Consider the following 23,048-nt stretch of genomic DNA (forward strand, 5'->3'; position numbering starts at 1 on the left):
TTCCAGTGCCGTGGTCTTTCAAATCATATAATAATCAATATATAATCTGTTGTAATTTGTTGTTTTAACTGTCAAAGTTTTGTCAAAACATATATTTGGTTATAAATATAAAATGGAATGCCCCATTGGTCGCATTGCAAGCACACCAATGGACTGACGCACAAAAACGAACCAATCAAAGAAACGCGATATAGTATCGTCTTTGTCAATCACGCTAACATTTCAGAATAACTAGGAGGAGCGCAGGCAGATGATTAGACCGGGCCCTTAAAAACCTACGTCTGCGGTAAAAATTTACGTTATTAATGTAAAAATGATAGCGCGCGTGTCGATTCTAACTTCATCAAGCGATGAATCACTCCCAAACATTCGTGGCGTTTACTCTAGTTCTATATACTAAGTCCACGGAATATTGGGACACCTTATATATACGGTGTTTTGAAAGTATCTGGAAGATTATGTCAGCAAATATCTTGATTAAATTGTTAAAAGGTTTAAAGCTTCGTTAATAGTTGTTATAGTCGTCTTTGCCTTGGTCTCAGTTATTAGGGATAAAAATCCTATATGGGTAACGCGCCACTGCGAGAAAATCTACAAAATAAACTAGTTATTTTTTGTAAACACTGCTGCGTTAATCCAAACGGAAACTACTTGTCAGCAGTTAGGTTTACAGATATACAAATTTGCCTAACGAACAAAAAAATGCATAACGTTTCGGAAAGTTTATCTCTTTCCGTCGTCGGAAGCAAAAAATACAAAGAATAGGGAAAAAACTATTTAAAATATTTAAATACAATTATTCGAGAACACTTTAGTTTTTTTAAAACAGATACGTCTACAAAAACCGTTGACGTTCTGTTAAAATGACATTATATCAAGTTAAACTTCAAAATTAACAATTACTACATGATAACAATTACTTAAGCAAGGGCGTGAGACAAGGAGATACCATCTCTCCCAAGTTATTTACACTGGCACTGGAAAATGTCTTCAAGAAATAAGAATGGGAAAATAGAGGTCTAAACATCGATGGGGTACACGTTAGCCATCTGAGTTTCGCAGACGATATTGTCTTGCTGAGCACCGACATTCAAGAACTGAACTCCATGCTAAATGAGCTAAATGACCAATCCCAGAAAATTGGCCTTAAAATGAACTTGAAGAAGACCAAGATAATGAGCAATATCCATAGCATTACTGTTGACAACGTTGTTATTGAAAACGTAGACCATTATATATATTTAGGTCATAAAATCAAGCTGGGCAAGGAAAACCAAAATACGGAGATCAAACGCAGGATCCATTTGGCATGGGTAGCATTTGGAAATATGAGCGATATTTTCAAGGATAAAAAGGTGCCCATGAATCTAAAGAAAAGGCTTACGACAGCTGCATTCTACCTGTGCTTACGTATGGCTTAGAGACTATGGCAATTACCCGAAAAACAGCAGAATAACTACGAGTAGCACAAAGAGCCATGGAAAGAATCATGTTGGGAGTCACCATTAGGGAAAAAATACGGAATACCCACATACGTCAAAAAACAAAATTAATAGATGTCGTTAAAAGAGTAGCAAGTCTGAAGTGGCAATGGATAGGACATGTGGAAAGACAGGATCCAGACCAATGGCCCCAAAAAGCAATCCTATGGAGACCTAGGGGAACAACAAGAAGTGTGGGCCGACCAAAAAAGAGATGGGTCGATGACGTCAGAGCATTGGCGGGAAGACAATGGATAAGACTGGCTAGAGATCGCGAAGCGTGGAAAAACCTAGAAGAGGCCTATATCCAACACTGGATGGAACCAGGCTGAGAAAGAAGAGAAGAAGAACAATTACTTAATAGGGTAAAACCAAAAAGCCCCAAACTTTCTGTATGATTATTTTTAATTTTTACGTATGTTATGTTTATTTATGTTATGTTCTTTAAAATCAAAGAAGCGATTGCCATACATTACTAACATCTACAGATGCATGAGCAATACATTTATTTTTATTAGATTGTATTAATTGTATTATTTTAGAAATGCTCATATAGGATTTTTTTTTGGAGAGATGAATCCACCACATAGGTATAGACATTTTTTATTAGGGATATATATAACCATATAGTATATGGTTCGGTTAGGTTATGTTAGGTTAGTTAAAGCAACTACAAGTGTATAAATGATGTACACTTGTAGCATTAATATTTTTTGGTAGTTATGGATGTTTTTTATATAATTAATTAGATTATAGATATTTAATAAAATAATTAAATACCTATAATCTTTAAAGTTGTTTTAAAATGAACACAAATAGATTTAATAATTTTAACATGTTTTTATTTTTAATTACAGAAAATGCCGTTAAATGTTGATTGTTGTTAATGTGTTCATAAATATGGTAAGATCCAATGCTATTTAGAATTATGACAGCGACAGTAGCATATTTAACAGTCAAAACAAAATTGTTACCAGGCGATATTAAAATGAGTATTCGTTTAACTATTCCAAGAAATTAACTTGTAATTCCAAGTAAAAAAACTGGTTTGTGTAATAAGCACTAACGATTGTTTATTTTTTATTACCGCTTCAATCGTGACTCTACAGTACATAAATATTTTATATCTAATGATAGCTATTTAAGAAATGCGTTTTTACATATCGGATTTATTACTGGATTGGATAGCTACTTGTGTCATGTCAAGTATTTAAATTACAATTACAGACAATTAATAAAAGGAAGAGTATATACTTTCCTTCGCTTGAAAAGTTTGTTCCATAAATTCAAATGTGGGCATATAAAACGTCAAAATTAGTGGTAGTAATTTTCAATTAGTTTATAATATATTACACTTGTTTTTTAGAATAGAATGAGTGGGAGGAGGGTTAATCACTGCGACCTTACAGATCTATTGTGTCCCCCTTTCTTGAGTTCTAACTAATCATACAGTCCCAGGGCTTTGATAAAAGCCAGTATCTGGGACGGTTTTATAGAGGGTAGTTCTCCATCTCCAATATCAGTCGTACCAAAGTTCATAGCACGAGTGGTTGTCGTCTCGGCGCACTCAGTGATGAGGTGTACTGGTGTTTCCCCATTTTCCCCACAGAATCTGCATTCGCCGTTTCTTCTCGGTTTCAATCTACTGAGGTGTTCATTGAGGAGACAGTGACTTGTTAAAAACCCCGTGACAATCCGAAGATTGTTCTTACTTAAATCCAGGAAGATCTTTGATTTTTCTTGATCGTAAGCCCTCAGAAACTTCTTCGAGTGTCTTAGACCGTTGCAAGATTCCCATTCCAGGTTGCGGATGGAGTCTTCCAAGTCCTTGAGTTGGTTACCACTTGGAAAGCAGAACGGTTCTGGTCCAGTTAGTGGAGTGTTCCCTCCTTTTCTAGCTAGATCATTTGCTTTTTAATTACCTTCTATCTCTTGGTGAGCAGGCACCCAGAGTAGGAGGACTTTGTTTTCTTTGCCTAATTTATTCAGCTTCTCTATGCATTCTTTGAACAATTTCGAATTGATTGATACTGAATTGATCGCTTTTAACGCTGCTTGACTATCATATAAGATGGCTATTTCTTGTTTCCGATAGTTCCTATCTAAGATAAGTTGTACGCACCTTTCGATAGCGTAGATTTCTGCCTGTAGGATGCTAGGGTAGGTGCCCATTGGTTCGGAGTATTTAGTTCTCGACCCAAATACTCCGATCCCTGTTCCCGCATTGGTTTTGGAAGCATCAGTATACCAAGTTATGGTATGGTCTTTTAACTGCTGGGCAGACGTTTCTCTCTTCCAATCCTTTTTATTGCTCAACACTACATTGAGATGTTTCTCAAAGTTGTACGTTCTTGGCATATCATCCACTGGGAGTTGCAAGAGTGGTATTTCCTTTTTGAGGGTGTTCCAAGCCCCTGATCTGACAATTCTCCCAGTACTGATTCCGTTACTGACCATTCTAATCATTGTCGCATTGAAATCTACCAATCTACCAATGACAATGTGTAGTGCTGTTAGATCTAGAATGACCTCTATTGCTGCTGTTGGACAGGTTCTCATGGCTCCTGTGATGCAAGCGCATGCTAGTCTCTGGATTTTGCACAGGTTTAGCCGTCCGTTGCTCTAGTTTTGTGTACCAGGCAACTGCTCCATAAGTAATCATGGGTCAATCATCATTTAAGTCAAAGGCTTAAGACTCAATCATTTGAACTTTATGTTGAATTTGACTTAACATTTAAATTATTTTGAATAGAGAAATGGTTTAAGACTCAAGACTTAAGTCTTTTTAAAACTAACTTGTTACAGCTCTGCTTTCTTTATAGTTGAGCCCATTGTTGTCTATTGTTGGCTATGCGGGCCCAAGTTATTCCTGCTAATTTTCTAATTTCATTGTCCTATCTCAAGTTCTTTCTCTAGGTCTCTTGATTCCTCGTGGGTACCATGCTGTAATTTTTTTGGTCCATCTGTTGTCTGTCCTTCTTGCCAGGTGTTCTGCCCATTGCCACTTGGGGGATTTGATTCTGTGGATGACATCTATTTATCGTATCCTCACGTACCTCTGTTCTCTTTCAGTCTTTCTTGGTTATTCCCAGTATATTTTGTTCCTTTGTTATGTTAAAATATAAAATATAAGCGAAAAATAAAAGAATTTTTTTAATACAGTCTAATATAAATAAATGTATTGCTCAGGCTCCTGTAGAGGTTAATAATGTATAACTGTTGCTTCTTTGATTTTGGTCCAATGCACAAACTGCTTTTATTAAAGCTTAATTTTAGACAGATGAACAATATTTCAAATTAATGCCACCGACAAACTATAATGCATGGCATACTTCAAATTGCTAATTGATAAAAGAAACAATGCTTTTTAATAAACTAACGTCTTCTTCCGTAATCAAACAAGATCCCGGGCCAAGAGCGCCTGAGAAAATGCGAATGACACGTCGACGTTCCGACACGGTGTTGACACAACTTCTTCAGTGATTATTACGACATTTCTCACCCTTACGGCACAGTCGAAATCGGTAAACCCCGGTTTGTTTAGGTCATTAGCACCTGTTTGTCTTCTCAACTAGTCAACTAGCTAGGCGGCGCCTTTTCCAACATACATATTTGTTTTGCGTTCGGTGTCTTGTCACTCATGAGAAAAATCTCCGGTGTTACCGTAGTTTCTTTGTAAATAATCCGTTTGTTTTAAAATATCGTTCCTTCTGTGGAATTCATATGCATAGCGATTAGTTATTATTGGGATGGTTGGTAATACTGTGTTAGAGAATTATAGGATTAGTGAATTAGGGGTACTGACCTGTTTAATTTCCCAACACGGCTTCTTGTTCAATTTTCCAGCTATTTTATTTTGTAAATGTTAACACAATCGAAGTTATTTTAATATTAAATATAAGAATGATATACATACTTTTGCAAAGGCAGCAAATAAGACATCAGAAACTATAAACCAATAAGCCTACTACCAGTAACATACAAGATATGTGCAAAAATAATAAACAACAGAACACAAAACACGCTAGACGCTGCACAACCACGAGAACAGGCAGGCTTTAGAAGTGGCTTCAGTATGACTGATCACATACATACACTAAGATAAACTCAGCTAAATAAAAGAATGCGAACTTCCACTAGCCATAGCCTTTATAGACTTGGAGGTTTACGACTCGATATATATTAAGGCAATAATAGAAGCCCTAGCGGAAGAAGGTATTGACAGGCCTTATATAGAAAGTCTCGCCAATATACACAAAGAACCCAAGGCAAGAGTAAATATATATAAAACAACCCCAGAGTTCCCAACTGGCAAAGGAGTACGACAGGGCGACGCGATATCCCCAAAGCTGTTTACAGTAACACTAGAAGAAAGCTTTTATTAACTGGACTGAATTACTAGAAAATTTGAATGTGGTACCACGAGAAATTAAGAGACCTAGAAAAAGACCGAACCAGAGATGGGATCATGATATTAGGAAATTAGCAGGGATAACTTGGGCCCGCATAGCCAACAATAGACAACGATGGGCCCAAAAAGAGTATCTAAATATGTGAGGGAGACTACACCATAATTGGAAATGGTTTAATACGCTGAAAATGATGATGATGATAATGATTATACATACTTTTAAAATATTAACTAGACTTATAAATACATTTGTGAATTTAAAGAAATTGCATCTATGTATTCATTTTGACTATTAAAACAACAAAAAATTGTATAAAAGGATATAACTAACAAAACAATAAAGATATTCCAGTTCATACATGGAGGTATCAGTTTTCAACAATCAAATTGCTATCTTCTGAGTTTCTTTAAAAGATCGTTTTTATCAGACAGATCTTCTACGCTTTTTAGCTAAATAGGATGGCCTTATCAATTACTAATTGAGGCTACCAGCGCAAAAACGGCCTAACCCAAAAAACTTTATCTTGTGAAAACTTAATATAATAAAGTTAAATTGGTGACAATTTCGATGCTCAACATTGGCATCTCAGAAACTACGAGAGATAGGAATTCGGTTAAATGGACAAAAGTTACGTAATTAGAAGTTTGATAAACACCTATGAAGAAAACCCCGGTATCTTGATTAGTTTCGGATTTATGTAAAAAAAATTAAAATAATACATTTATTTTAAATGACAATATCTTCAAAACTATTGTATCTATTGCAATGTAAGTTGGTAGTTTTATATTTTTGACTTCGTCCAATTAAATGCTGTTTCTAGAAAATTTCTAAGCCTTCTAGATTTCGCACAACAACAGTCTAGTTTTTGTTTTCTTATGGCCGCCGTTTTGATTTTTGACTATTAGATAGAGCAAAAAATAATCTATACGGTGGTATGTAATTTTTATTCATTATTATGTAAATTCGCTAAAAAAATAGATTTTTTAAAAATTCGCTCAAAAGATCAAGTCTGCCTGGGAAATTTCATTTACACTGTATATGACAGCAAGTTAATTTTTGTTTACATTATTAAGTGTCAAATCTGGACACAAAATTTTATTATAGATAGTGTAAAGTGTATTAACAATCAACAATATGTTTACAAGTTACAAGTGAGGAAACACGAGATATTATGTATGATGATAACTTAAAAAATAACAGAAATTCCGATATAGCATTCCCAATTTATAGAACATTGTATCCTGGAAGGACACAGCCTCATCGTACTATTTTCGCAAGGATTTCAAGAAATTTAGCAGTTGCTGGTAGCTTTAAAAAACAAGAGGACAATATTTTATAAGACTTAATGATATGAATATGCCAGCTCAGATTGAAATAAGTCCGGAAACTTCTAGCCGTAAAATAAGTCACGAGTTGTATAAGCGATTGTTATGTAGGGAAAATTATCAAAAAACATAAATATCAAAATTTAAATGTGTACCAAATTTACATTTTTTTACATGCTAGTGATAACAAGAAAAGATTACAATTTTGCAAATGGTTTCGGGAAAGTGTTTAAGAAACCCCCATTTTTATAGAAAAATATTATGGACGGATGAATCTTTATTTTCAAATTCTGGTACATTTAAAAAAATGACATTATTATGCAAAAGAAAATCGTCATTTAATTAGAGAAACCACACCACAAATAATCTGATTTGGTGATATACTTGATATACTTTGAACAAAGTTTAAAGACAGTCATTTTAATACAATTCCTTGTATTGACCTGTATTGAACTCTACTATACAATTTTTGTGCGTCCAGATTTGACACTTAAAAGAATAAACAAAAAATAACTTGCTGACATATAAAGTGTCAATTTGATTTCCAAAGCAGACTTGATCTTAGGCGAATTTTTAAAAAATCTATTTTTTAGCGAATTTACATAATAATAAATAAAAATTAGATACCGCCGTATAGACTTTTTTCCCTCTGTCTAATAGTATAAAAATTCAAAATGGCGGCCATAAGAAAACAAAAACTTGGCTGTTGTAAACAACTGGCTATATCTAGAAGGCTTAGAAATTTTCTGAAAACGGCATTTAACTGGCCGAGGTTAAAAATATAAAACTACCAACTTACGTTGCAATAGATACAATAGTTTTGTATCTATATATAAGATATTGTCATTTAAAATAAACTTATTATTTTCATTTTTTTTAAATAAATCCGAAACTAATCAATATACCGGGGTTTTCTTCATAGGTGTGTGTCAAACTTCTAATTACGCAACTTTTGTCCCATTTAACCGACTTCGTATCTCTCGTAGTTTCTGAGATGCCAATGTTGAGCATCGAAATTGTCACCACCCTGTATATGTATAATAAATGCATTAGTAGGTTATGATACTAAAATAAAGTATCAATTGATACATTTTAGCAAAATCATTGACGTCGTTTTTTGGTTGTAAATTTACTTTAAAGTTTTGATTTTGTTATTTGGGAAAAATTGATATACCGGGTAAATTGATATACATCGTCGAGCGGGACATAGGAAATCCCATGTAAATTTTAGTGGAGTCAAATAATTGAATTGGCTTCCCTAATTATCTTAGAGAATAATTCTTATTTAGGTTTATTGAAGAGCACTAAAACCCACATTCAAAAGAATAACTTTAGATATTTTTGATTAGCCCGTTTACGAGTTATCGCCGATTTCTTTTTAAATATTTCTCCTTTCTTATGACCCTGTATTTACTTATGAGCACCAGTCAAGGTAAAAGATAACTGTCAAATGAAGTTGTCATTTCAGAAATTTATCTATTTAGAGCTTTATTATTATTATTAAAAACTCATGCCTACATCGAAAATATTAGCCATGAATTACACTACCAAAGAAAAAGTATTGATGATTAAATGGTATTATCAAGGAAATAGTTATCAAAAGGTGTCGGACATGTTTGCTGCTCTGTATCCGAATAGACCGATACCTGGAAAATCCACAATCGCAAGGAATATCCAGAGATTTGAGACCAAATACACCCTAATAAATAACTGCAGATGTGAAGCAAGGCAGGAACAAAGAGAAGATGCAAGAAATGATACCGACTTGGAAGTTTTATTGTGCGTGGAAGAGAACAATGGAAAGATCAGCACAAGGAAACTTGAAGACGAAATAGTAATAGATCACACTACAGCGTTTCGAATTTTGAAACGACATAAAGACTATTCCTTCACATATGAAAAGCACCAAGAGCTACGAGATGGGGACGAAATACGGCGGCAGGCGTTTTGTTTTGATAGGATGGAAAGAGCAAACACGGATAGGGAATTTTTAAAAAACATATGTTTCACTGACGAATGCACGTTTACTAATTATTACTACGTTAAATAATGAACCCAATGTTCAAAATTATCGATATTGGAACAAAGAAAACCAACACAGGTTTGTCGAAACAAGGACGCAATATCCACAGAAAGTAAATGTTTGGGCAGGGATATTCGGACACAATATTATCGGGCCAGTATTTCTTACGCGAAATTTAAATGCAGAATATTATTTGGAACTACTCGAAAATCATTTTTTACCTGCTTTACATGATGTCGCTAGGGAAAATCAGGAAGTTTGGTACCAAATGGATGGCTGCCCGGCACATAGAACCCTGGCTGTTCGGGAATATTTAGACAATAGTTTTAACGGAAACGTTATTGGCCTAAATCATACAGTAAATTGGCTAGCAAGATCTCCAGATATTCCGCCAAATGATTTCTTTCTCTGGGGCCATTTAAAATACAAGATATACAAGGATAAAAAATACCCAAATCTAGACGAGTTAAAAAATGCTATTTCTGCCGAATGCAATAGAATTTCAGTTTACCAACTAGCGAATATAAGAAGAGAATTTTATGATCGCCTGGGTTATTGTCTAGCAGTCGATGGAGGAATATTTGAACATCTTCTTGAATCCTAAAGGTCTAACAATTTAATAGTACCTAAATTAGTAAGTTATTGAATATTGTAATAATACTATAATTAACCTTATAATTGATTAATTGAGTACTAATTTGTATTTATATTTACAGCTTTTTTTATTTTATTATTTATCATTTATATATTACATATTACATCTTTAAGAGTTTCCGATGTAGGAATGAGTTTTCAATAATAATAAAGCACTAAATAGGTAAATTTCTGAAATAACAACTTCATTTGACAGTTATCTTTTACCTTGACTGGTGCTCATAAGTAAATACAGGGCCATAAGAAAGGAGAAATATTTAAAAAGAAATCGGCGATAACTCGTAAAGGAGCTAATCAAAAATATCTAAAGTTATTCTTTTGAATGTGGGTTTTAGTGCTCTTCAATAAACCTAAATAGAATTATTTTCTAAAATAATTATAGGGAAGTCAATAATTGACCCCATTAAAATTTACATGGGATTTCCTATGTCCCGTCCGACGATGCAACACCCGGTATTTTTAAATGTAAAAAATTATTACAACTTTTCAAGCCAACTATAGTGTTAGTATAGTATGGAAAAGGAATACTTACATCACGGCTTATTTTCATCCCAGCATTCAGCAAAAGGTTATAAATTAAAGACAATGGATGAAGTATCTTTTAATCAATACAAGAATCACAATTTTGAGTACCGTTTAGTTATTTATTGAATATCAGAAACGTTCAATTGAACAATTTCAAGATACAGTTAATCAGGTAAAGCCCATGTAAATTCATTATTCCCATTACCTTTTAAATTTATAAAAATATGTAGAAAATTTTGCTACTAATTTAAAATTAAATTTGTTTTTGTTTTCCTCCCATATTTTTTTTTTTTTTGAATAAAATTTGTTTGTGATACCTTGGGGCTGATGATGCAAAGTGTGATGATGCAAACCAAAGGCAATTATAAAAATGACAGCAAAACAGTGGGTAGTCAAAAGAAACATCTCTAAATTAGCAAAAAAATTTAAAAAATCAGAAACTGTTTATATTAAAACCTTCAACAAAATTCATAGCAGACCAAATGAGCAGAAACCGGAAAGCTGTCAAAACTGTAGTGGTCCAATAATCCATTACAAATTAGGGTAGAATCTGTTATTCAGAAGAAGAAACGACAGTATCAGTGAAGTAGCCTAGCAACTGTTCGATTCTTTATTAAGGTTAAACAATAGATAAAGGTTGCAATGAAATAAGCCAATAACCCCCTAACAAAATCTGATCTAATTTAAGAGTGGAGTGCTTAAGCCCTTATGGGATACCTATCAAACCTCGGAATTCATTTACTGTGAACGAATTTTTATAAAACTTTTTGCATTGAATTGTTAATAAAATATATTACAAAGTTTACCCATTTAAATTCGTTGCTTTCACTTTAGTATTTAAATAAACACACATATACAAATGCATACATACAGATGGCTCCGTATTCCGGAAAAGCTCTATATCAGGATTCCTATTTGAGATTTTCACTCCAAACCTTTTACAAAATATATGTTTAATGGTAGTTCCCATTTCAAAAATATTTTTATAGATATACAAGGTAGGTCAAATATATATCATTTATTTATTCCAGTTCAGTGAATTAGCTATAAAATTCCGGTTCCAAAAATACCTTAATACCATAGAGTATTATAATGGTCTTTGAATTATGACCACGTCCATGAGGACGTCAATCTAGACGTCCAGGAACCTTCGTATGAGAACTTCTAATCGAGACGATCGACTTATTGTAAGTTTATCGCTAAGAAACCGCCGTTTGCCAGCTTTTCAAATTGATCATGAATTGCACTTAAGGACCGTACATATTAACTAACGGACTACAAGAAGAAGATTAAATGAAGCAAATCTTATGTCAAGAAGGCCTGCTTCGGGACCAGAACTTACTAGATGTGATGACTAGGCCCAAAAGCAAAGGCATGGTCTTAATGTAAAAATTACGAAAAAATGTTGCTTCCTTCTTTAAAACCTAATATTTCCAACAAAAATAAAGCTAACGAGATGAACCGAAAAGCAAACCATCGAGAAAGGATATATCTAGATGATAAAATGATTTTTAAATTTCTTGCTGTTTTAACATATTTCACAGGGTGTTTCAAACTTTCACCAAAATATCAACATTTTGTTTTCCCTCGTATAATTCACAGACGGGGAGTTTCATTTTTAATTTAGAAAAGGATACTAAAAAGTAAAATAATTTGGCAACACACTGCTTAAAAAATCATCAAAATTGGCCCATTAAAATAAAATATATTAACCTTCAAAATACTTCAAAGTTTTATGGTGCCCGTTTTTCGTGCCGGTGAATGGCATTTTAGGCATATACTTTTCCAATGAATCAAACATTTATTTTTTTACTAGAATCCAAAAATCAATTAACATATAGGGCGTTCCATTGTAAGAAACATAAATTTGATGTGTAACTTTTTTGTGGACACCCTATAGAGCTCTACATAATTTTAAAAAATGCTTTAAATTGACTTACATAAGCTCACAAAATTTCACTTCAATACAAACTTTTGTTCTCCTTGCAAAAACCGCGTAGTATATGACGCGCCACCCTGTATAATTCGATTTCAATCAAAATTTCAATAATTAGAATATAAGCAGAATAGGTATAGCTTATGCATTAGATTTTTTTTCAATAAATTTACTTAGAAACAAAATTAGAAAAAATCAAAATATTAAGAAGGAAATAATTAAGAATTTAATAAAATTACTAAAATAAAAAATTAAAAGCAACAAAAAAAATGGGTAAACATTTTAGTATTTTATCTATATAACACAATACAGAAGGTTTCACATTAATACATTCAGAGTAATTCAATTCCGAGGTAAAAGTCTCTGGGCACTCCAGTATAAGATATTGTCGATTTTTATATTTGTCGAATTTATACATGACATCATTTAAATTGAACTTTTAATATAATTAAGAGTAATTAATTAGAAATTTGTATTATTTAACTAAACCACCCAAAAGACGATATAAGAATTTCCTACAAATGATATCATGTCGAACTAGACAAACATGGAGATTGCTTCGCTTGTGGTTAATTTTCTTAATTGCACATTGACTGTCGTCCAATAGAGATTTGTTTGCTATGATTTTTATTGTTCAACAACAGGCGGCCATTATAATAATTAAAAATGGTGTAGTTTTTATGATGTTTATTTAAACTGCTTACTTTTTATTTTAAAATATCCGATCCAATCACAATCTGAATTAAAATTAAAAATCCTCGTCCGTGACGTCTTTTTCACGTTGCACTTTGTTGCAAAAGCGTTATACTAGTTGGTAACAAAGAATGACAATAATATAATTTGCCAGACCATATTTTCTGCTTTCTGTGTAATTTGTTCGTTGTTTGTTGGTACGTTTTTTGTGAAGTAATCGACAATTTATACCGTGCTGTTAATTTTTTATAAGGTACTTTTGTAAAAAATCGGCTAGACATCAAATCATGATGACAGTACCCTAAAAAACGACTGTTCAACTGTTTTAATTATTTCGCAAATTAAATAACTAAATTGTGCGAATTAAATCAAGGTATTCAATTGAAAAGTAATTAGGAAGCAAACTAAAATGTCCAATATAACAAATGAAGATTGGAAGATGCTTATTTACTATCTAAATAGTGGCTCTCATGACTGGCGGGAAATATATATGGTTACCCCCTTAACATTTTGCGCTTGATATGTACTATGATAGTATCACCCATGATTACTGATGTTGCAGGGGCGTGCGGTGAAATTTTAAATTAGGGAAGCTATTTTTAAAAACTTACCTATTTGTAATGTAATTCGATTCTTCGATCACTTTTTGCAAATTCGTCACGTAAATAAACGTCATCATAAAAACGACTTACGTCATCATGCCCCGACATGTTTCGGGAAAGTCTATTTTCGATGGACTACAGCTATATATTTCTCCTGACACGTTGAATTTCTCACGAAATTTTTTATACGTTTAAGTGTTGAAAAAATGCGTTCTACTGATGAACTCGTGGCAGGTATTGTCAATACTAATTTACACAATGCAACACTGGCAATAATGACTTAACAACTCAATAAAATACAAATGGAGAAGCTAAGCTACACACTTCTCTGCAAGAGATGCATGCAGAAATAAGAGAGAAGGTTCAACATATGTTATGGAATTGCCCTGTTTTATCGCTAACCAAGCAATCCTTTCAGGACCGTAACTTCTGAATCGCATAGCCACCTTTATTAACTAGATTGGCTGGTGGCTTAGTCGATGTGCCCTTTCTGGGTGAGACTGAGAGTTGAGTGGGTGAGGACTGAGAGGATCCAATAAGGAATAAGTGCTGACGTCATTTTGGATTGTCTTGGCCTTTTAGATTTAGATTAGATTAGATAGATTTGGAACAATCAATAAGGAGACGTGGATTACTTCGTGAATCAAGCATTGTCTGAGCATGAGTATTTTAGAAAATATTTGTATGATCGTTGTAGGGTTGATAGTGCATTATGGTACTGTGGTCAAGTTGATGATGTTCAGCATACACTGTTTGCGTGTAAATGGTTTAGGGAAAAATTCTGTATGGAATCCGGCAGGTACTTATCTGCCTTTATGATATACTTAGTTGAAGGGGAAGAACAATGGAAGCTAATATATCGGATAATCCCAAATATAATAGGCTGTAAAGAGAGGAAAGAGAGACAATGAGCACCATGAAGTATATCCAGACACCGTTTGCACTGAAGCAATATGACAGCGGACTCCGGTGTAAAGTTGTAATGGAGGAGATTTTTTAGCCGGTAGGAATCAGTCACTATCTAACTGTGGGTGTCTTATACAAGATTATTTCCTTTCTCATCAAAAAAAAAATATTTTTTAGAGATTGGATTAGAAAACGCATTAATAAAAATAACTGTGATGCTACATCTGTCATATACAGGGTGGTCCGAACTGTATTCCGGAAACTTCAGCGACATATTCTGTAAATAAAAATAAATAAAAAAGTTCGTATAAATGTATGTTCTAAAACGCTTAGTTTCGGAGATACAGGGTGTGGAAGTTTACTTTTATTTCGATTTTTTCCAAATAATTTCTGAAGTAACGTCAATATTTGGATTAAAATTGGTATCTGGTAGTTTTTTTTGACATGGGAAATTTGATCTTGATGTCATTATGACTCCTATTTATAGAGGGCGCCACCTACATGTGTTTTAACTGTTTTGAAGAGTAATAACTTTTTGTCCGTACCTGTATACAATTACTAAGTAAAAAAATATACATTTTCGTAATTTTTTACGTAAGAAATGTCTCTTGGTAAAAATCGTTAAAAGCAACCCTTCTCGAGATATTTAGAAGGGAATTAGTCAATACATGTCGTTATTGACAGAAAATAAACAATGTTTAGTAGATAGTTATTTGACTGAAATGATAATTTTGGTTTGCATCTTCGAAAAAATGATGATTGATGATGATTTGGCACAAAAACATTTCTAATTTATGATTTCAGTCTATTAACTATTTAGTCAGCATGTTTAATTTATGCCAATGATGACAGGTATTGATAATTTCGATTTCAAATATCTCGAGAAATATTTCTCGTAGCGATTTTTATTAAGAGACCTTTATTACTTTAAAAACGTCGCAAATGTATATTTTTATACTTAGTAGTGTTATACAGGTACGGACGAAAAGTTATGACTCTTCAAACCAATTAAATATATGTAGATGGCACCCTCTACAAGTAGGGGTCATATTGACATCAAAATCAAATTTCTCATATCAAAAACCTCCCAGATACCAAATTTCATCCAAATATTAACGTTACTTCAGAAATTATTTGGAAAAAATCGAAATAAAAACTAAACTTCCACACCCTGTATCTCCGAAACTAAGCATTTTAGGACATACATTTAGAAGAATTTTTTACTTATCTGCAGAATATGCTGCCGAAGTTTCCGGAATACAATTCGGACCACCCTGTATAAATGTAAAAAGCATTTTGTTAAATTAGAATTAGATTTATTTTCTTAGATGAATAGGGATTGGAAATAAACACACAAAAAACTAAGTACCTACCAACTTGTGCAGAATTATCTAGCGTTCAATTGGAAAATAAAGAAATAAAATCCTGCAGTGACTATAACTATTTAGGAGTGATATTTGATAAAACAGGTAAAGATAACAAGATGATTAAAAAAAGAATAACACAAGCTAGAAGAACCATTAGCTGTCTGAGTGGGGTATTCTGGACTAATGAAATAGGGAAACAACGAAAGATTAATATACGTATATGCCAAACCTTTATAATGAGCAATCTACTCTACGGGCAGAGACATGGAAAATAAAAGAAGCTCACCGAAGAAAATTCGAAGCAGTAGTTACTGCATATAGAAGAACCTTAATTTCAAAAAGAGATCGAGTTCGAAATGAAGATATCCAGCAGACGATAGGTATAGAGGAATTTTTAATAGCCCAAAAACTTGTATGTTACGGATATGGGCAGAGAATGGATATCAGAGGATGATTACACAGGAAATAACTACAATTTTTGATTTTTAAATGGCAACGTCAGTATATTTTTACTTTATTCGATAGAAAATGACATTCCGAATAGAATGACATATCATATTATGTCAACTTTTGACATTATGGCTTAAGAAAATCGTATTTTAAATTGCAATCTAGAGTGCCATGGTTGTCTTAACAACACTAAGTTTTAATCAAGGTCCAATGTTTTTAGTGTCTTATACTGGGCGGTTAAAAGATGCCCAAATTTTATTTTTAATAATATCTCAATTTTTTCAAACGAAACAAGGGTGGCATATTTGCATATCGTCAGTGAAACGTGATAACCTCCTAACTCCATTTTTTACGTTAATAAGTTTTTTTATACCATTAAAAAGAGAAAAAAATACACCATAAATAGGGAAAGCAAAAAGCAAACACATTTTTTCCCATTAAAGAAAATTTTTTATTTTAACTCAATAATATCTGCTAACTCCTAGTGATCTGAAATAGCCACCGAAATGCTGCTATCTCCGTAATTTCCGTTACGATCACACTAAAGCAAAAACACAGATTCTTAGTCGTATGTTTTTATTAGTACAGTACGTCGATCCAGGGTCGCACTAGGCCAAAGGGGCCCGGGTGGCAATGTAAGGAAGGACCCGTGTGTTTTTTTTGCGTATTTTTTCGCCTTACGTTTTGGTCAATTTTTCCCTATTATATACTGAGTGAGTATTAAATGAACAAGAAAGAAAATCCAATGATTCTCAAAATTATAGCAAACAATTGGAAATTTTAAAAGTGAAATAACTCGGTTGTTTTGGATTTATTTGAAAAAACGGTAAAGAGAAAATATTATGTTTCTTTTATCGAGATTTACCAGCTCTGAACATATTTGCACTTATTTAAGACTCATCCTGTATAGAAATCAGGGAACTACCCTAATGCAAGGTAAAACAATGCAATGCAAATTCCATAATGCTATGCAAAAGCAAACATTGTTAAGAATAAATAATAAACTATAGGGGGGCCCGCGAAGGCTGCCTCCCCCCCCTTAATAGTTATCTATATAATATGGCCAGTCCGACCCTGCGTCGATCCGTTCTGTAAATACGGGGTATCCGTAAAGGGTAAGGGGAAAAACGAAATTCTCTATATACGAGCAATTCATCGGCGTGCTATAAATAGTTTAAATAACATTACTTACTTGTACAAGAATTTCCATAATACTTAATCAGTTTTATTTTTTTCACGTAAATGATACATAATTTTTATAAAAATTAAAAAAATAAGGAGAAAAGAAATAAAAATTTAATAAAATCACGCACTGGTCTTCCAAGCTCGGACTACTACCTTTGTATAAAAATTAGGAGATAAGCATGGAAGGATTCTACCATATCTTCTAAAAATTATAAGTTTAATTTTTAAATTATTTTCATATTCATTAAGTCCAAAATTCTGCCACTTCAGTTCTTTAAAAATGCAAAAATTTTTAAAATTTTCATTAAAAATTTATTCGTTTTTGGACTTGTATGTTTTGCTTCTAGACCGACTATATTATAAATATATTGTTATAAATATCATATTTTTTAATTTTAATTGATTATTTCTAAATCTGTTTGGGTAATATTCATTTCCATTTTCCAAATTTCAAACAATAAAGATTGCTATCTCCAGAAGTATATTTTTATTTCTTATTTCTGCAAGACGAATATCTGCTCTCTCCCTATTGTGTCTGAAAAAAATGACGTAACACGAAATATTGAGTTTTATTGTTCCCCAGCAAATAAAATTATTATCTCTTTATCATATTAACGCATCAAAATACTTCCTACATGTGTACATATTTTTTTGTACCGTTTTTTTGCTCTCCTGTAAAATTAGGAATAATGGAGTTAGCAGTTCATCACGTTTCACCGACGATATTTGGAAAAAGCATTTTTTGCACTTGTTATTTCGAGTCAAATTGTCGTTATGAATCGCATGTTACAATTTCAAGTAAACCATACGCAAAAATGTCTATGTATGAGTGTAATTTTAAAGTAAAAATATACTGAGGGTGCCATTTAAAAATCAAATGTTGTATTCATATTGCGGGGAAACAGGAAGCGACCAAAAACAATTGAATACGTCAATCAAACCTAATTTATGTCATATACTAACATACCAAATCCCGTCTTTTAACTGAAAAAATAAAAAAGTTACAGAGAGTGAGTCACTTTTGAGACGCACCTGGTATAGAAATAGGTTTCTCTCGAATTTAAGAATAATGATTTAAGGTAACGATTTCTAATTTTCAGTACTTTTGTTTCACTTAGTAAATATTTTTTTTTAATTTAGAGAAAATGATCCTAGTTTTTATATTTTACGCAAAATAAGCTAAAATAAGCTGTATACAGGGTGTCCCAATATTCCGTGGACATATAGAACTACTATGCATTTTTGAAATCAAAATAAGTTTATTAAACACAATTTACCCCTACATAAAAGTGCTTCGATTCTCCATTAGAGGGCATCAACCTTTAAAAAAGTAAACACATTTTTTCAGATTATTTAAGAACCGTTATTCCAATTCAGATTTGGGGTACCTATGTTTTGCTAAGTGCTTTAACAAAAATCAAGAAAAAGTACGGGAAGGGTGAAGACTATCCCCTCTCCTAGATAAATTTTAGTATAAATATTTTCCAACTCTACCGACAACCAATTTATACTTTTCGTAAAATGGTCCCTCTAGTAGTTACTACATTTTTTGTTAAAAACGCAAAATGTTTTGAAAAAACGCCACCGCGCATACTGTTGAGAAAAAAAAACGTTTTTCCGAATCTAATCTTCAAAAAATATTTCTTGCCACATCAAGCTATGCAGAAGCATCTGTTATGCGCTAATAATCAAGCAAAAATATAGAATTTTATGTTAGTATCACAAATTATCAGAAAGCATAGGAAATCAGAAAGCATAGGAGGAAAGTCATAGAGAAGAATCAAAGTTTGAAGATATTGAGAAATAGTACAATGGGAAGAAAAGAAATACAAAAGATCAAGGATATGCACGGCAACATAGTAACACACAAACAGGAAATCCTACACTCTATTAAACTTTTCTATCAAGAACTTTACACATCAAAACCGCAGGGGATCAAAACCGACATCCGAAAGGTAATAAATCAGGGGTCGAAAGAAATTCCAGAAATAACCGAGGAAGAAATTATCAGTGCCCTTAGAGATATGAAAAACAAAAGAGCTGCCGGCGACGATGGATTGGTAATAGAGTCAATCCAAGAAGGAGGACCAGAAATTATCAAAGCTTTAAATGTCCTATTTAATAAATGCATTGAAGAAGAAATAACCCCATCACAGTGGAACAACGCAACCATCATTATTGTACACAAGAAAGGTGACGCTACAGGCCTTAAAAACTATAGGCCCATCAGCCTTCTTAGCCACGTATACAAATTATTTACTAAAATACTCACCAAGCGTTTGACAAATAAAATAGACTTTTTTCTTTCGAGCGAACAAGCAGGTTTCCGATCAGGTTACGGAACAAATGACCATCTTCTAACAGTCAAGGTCCTTATCGAGAAATGCAATGAGTATAATAGACCACTAATGCTTGTCTTCGTGGATTTCGAGAAGGCCTTCGATTCGGTAGACCAGCGGAAGTTTCTAGAGACACTAAGTGAGAGTCGCATCGATCATCGATACTCCTCAATCATAAGACATATATATGATAATGCCACGGCAAACGTCAGAATATCGACAAATCAATGCACAGATAAATTCAATATCGATCGAGGGGTAAGACAAGGCGACACACTGTCCCCTAAACTATTCGTTGCTGTGCTAGAAAGTATGCTAAAAATGATAAACTGGGATTCAACAGGAATTAACATCGATGGCAAATTGATAAATCATCTCTGTTTTGCAGATGACATTATTTTAATAACAGACAACATACAGGAGGCACAGAATATGCTGGATATGCTGAATGATGCTTCGGAAAAAGTCGGTTTGAAAATTAACTTGTCAAAGACACAATACATGACAAACCTAGTACTAAGTGGAAATTTAAACATTAATAACATACCTTTGGAACAAGTGCATATATATATATATATATATATATATATATATATATATATATATATATATATATATATATATATATATATATATATATATATATATATATATATATATATATATATATATATATATATATATATATATATAATGTATATATATATATATATATATATATATATAAATACTTAGGGCATGAGATCGGTATTAGAAGGGATAATCAGACCCAAGAAATTCTACGAAGAATAGGTTTGTCGTGGGCGGCATTTGGCAAACTAAGGCATATACTGAGATCTGATATTCCCATATGTTTAAGAAGAAAGATCTTTAACTAGTGTGTGTTGTCTGTCCTCACGTATGGAGCTGAAACGCTTACTTTGACAAAAAAGAACATACATAGAATACAGGTCATGCAACGGAAAATGGAAAGGTCTATGTTGGGAGTTACACTCAGAGATAAAATACCCAATCATACAATACGAAATCGAACAGGAGTAAGAGATGCGGTGATATCTGTCTTACATCTTAAATGGAATTGGGCAGGACTTGTGGAATGGAGACCGGGACACGAGGCCTATAGAAGCAGAGGACGACCTCCTAGTCGATGGACAGATGACATTAACAGGGTGGCTGGAAACTGGATTCAAGTGGCACAAAATAGAAGGAAATGGCTAGAGTTAAGGGAGGCTTTTGTTCAGCAGTGGACGGTATAAGCTAAATGATGATGATGATGATCACAAATTATATTTGACAATAAGCTTCATATATTTTAAATTCATTAACTTTAAGTTTGTCCTCTAACGGATAAACGAAGCGCCTTTGTATAGAGGTAAATTGTGTCCAATGAACCTATTTTGATTCTAAAAATACGCAATATTCCACCCAATATCAGGACACTCTGTATACCATTAAATTTAGCCGAGACTCGCCGTTCAGGTGACAATTATTCTCGTGAATCCCCGGAAACATCCAACCGATACATTAATTTAGACGTTGAAAAAAATGGCAACAATCGAGCTGCTATCTAAAATAAACTAACAAACAAAAAGAATTTGAATTTTAATTGTCAGCAAGCGTAACAAACTGATTTTGATGACAGACCAGTAAAGGTGTCACCATCGACCACAATAAAAGAAAGACAGTTCACACTTAATTTCTTTTTATGGTCTATTTTGTCGCTGCTAAAAAGCGGGCGAGGTAGGTTAGGTTTTTCCCCGGGACGGTCGACTAACAGTATATATGGGAAATTCCGATTTAATTACAAAACCGATATTTGCAACTAGCAAAATATTTGAATGTAAACCATTGTCTATTAAAAAAATGTCGCCGTTGTTTGGGATTAGGTTCGATGAACAAGTGAAATAATCTTAATGATTTATCTTAACAAATTGTAGAATGGTTTTATTTACCACCCAACAAATTTTATAAGGAGATAGTTATTGTTATTGTTATTAAAGGAAATATTAGGGTATTAATTACCGAGAGTAAAGTTTCTCTCTCTGTTAATTACCGAGAACAATAATTACCCGAGGGTTTTAACACTTTATAATACACGTGGTACATAGATAAAGATTTTCTTACCGAATTTAGTTTATTTTGTCCCATTTTGAAACGAGACAAATATTGTCTTTATTAATCTTCCGCTATATTGGTAATTAACGCTGCTGGCAGGAACTCAGGTTAACTGTTTGTTGCCAGCTTATTATTGTATTAAATTACATTCTTATAAATGACCGTTTTTGTTAATCGAGTTCAGTTTTTTGTCAAAATAACGTCATTTTCATGAATTCGGCACATGTTCAAGCATGTTTACATTAAAGACCAGACCATCAGACATATTGCGGAAAAATGTCCTATAACATAGTATCACGGCCAACCAGAGGACTTCCTGATGGCGAACCAAGAGGACTTCCTGAGTCGAAAGATTATCTGAATAAGCTAGATATTTGTTTGTAAATTGTTAAAGTTTGTCCTATGTGAATGTTTATACTGATTTTGGTACTTTACTTCCCCTAGGAGATGCAAGACCTTGTCGTTGGTGGGGAAGCTCCTGGTCAGGTGTTGGGGGGAATCCTCTCTAGCACTTGGCTTGGTCTAAGAAGCATCTCACTCATCGTCTTGTCCCTGACTGTAGTGTCATGGCCAGAGAATTGCACCAAGACATATAACGATACCGGACGGGGCTACGGACAGCCTCAACCTTGGGGCACCGGGGGGCACCCCATTGTATTTTACCCCTTACTTCTACATGCGGGGCTCTGTAGAAGTGGACCGACTGTCCCTAGCGACTCATAGGAACACTATGAGATCTGATAATAATAGTAATAAAAACATCACCGGTGAAGCTGTGGGGAAACCGCCTAGCGACACTGGGAACAGTAACAATGAAAGTTCCAAGGGGCCAAACCCAAAGAGAACTACAGGAGAGGTAGCTGACACTTGCGTGAGACCATCCTCCGCAAGTGGCATACAAGCTACCACCTCCTCCAAGGGTCGGGAGCCTACCTCCTACCTCTAAACCCAACAGACGACACAAGCTACCGTTTCGTCTACCCAGTCTGGGTCGTAGCTCCTCGACTGTGAGGGACACGGGTCTCCGTAGGAAGT

At 33.6% G+C, this 23,048-nt stretch overlaps 1 protein-coding gene across 1 annotated transcript in view; it reads left to right on the forward strand.

The window, feature by feature from the left end:
- Positions 1-19,370: 19,370 nt before the first annotated feature.
- LOC115875318 overlaps positions 19,371-23,048 on the forward strand; it is a 38,118-nt gene continuing 34,440 nt past the window's right edge. The window contains exon 1 of the mRNA XM_030890738.1: positions 19,371-19,752. Coding sequence (XP_030746598.1) covers positions 19,371-19,752 — 382 coding nt within the window. The remainder of the gene's footprint in view (positions 19,753-23,048) is intronic.

This window comes from Sitophilus oryzae, unplaced genomic scaffold (assembly GCF_002938485.1).
Source record: "Sitophilus oryzae breed Bouriz unplaced genomic scaffold, Soryzae_2.0 scaffold_1372_pilon_pilon, whole genome shotgun sequence".
Classification (NCBI taxonomy): Eukaryota; Metazoa; Arthropoda; class Insecta; order Coleoptera; family Curculionidae; genus Sitophilus; species Sitophilus oryzae.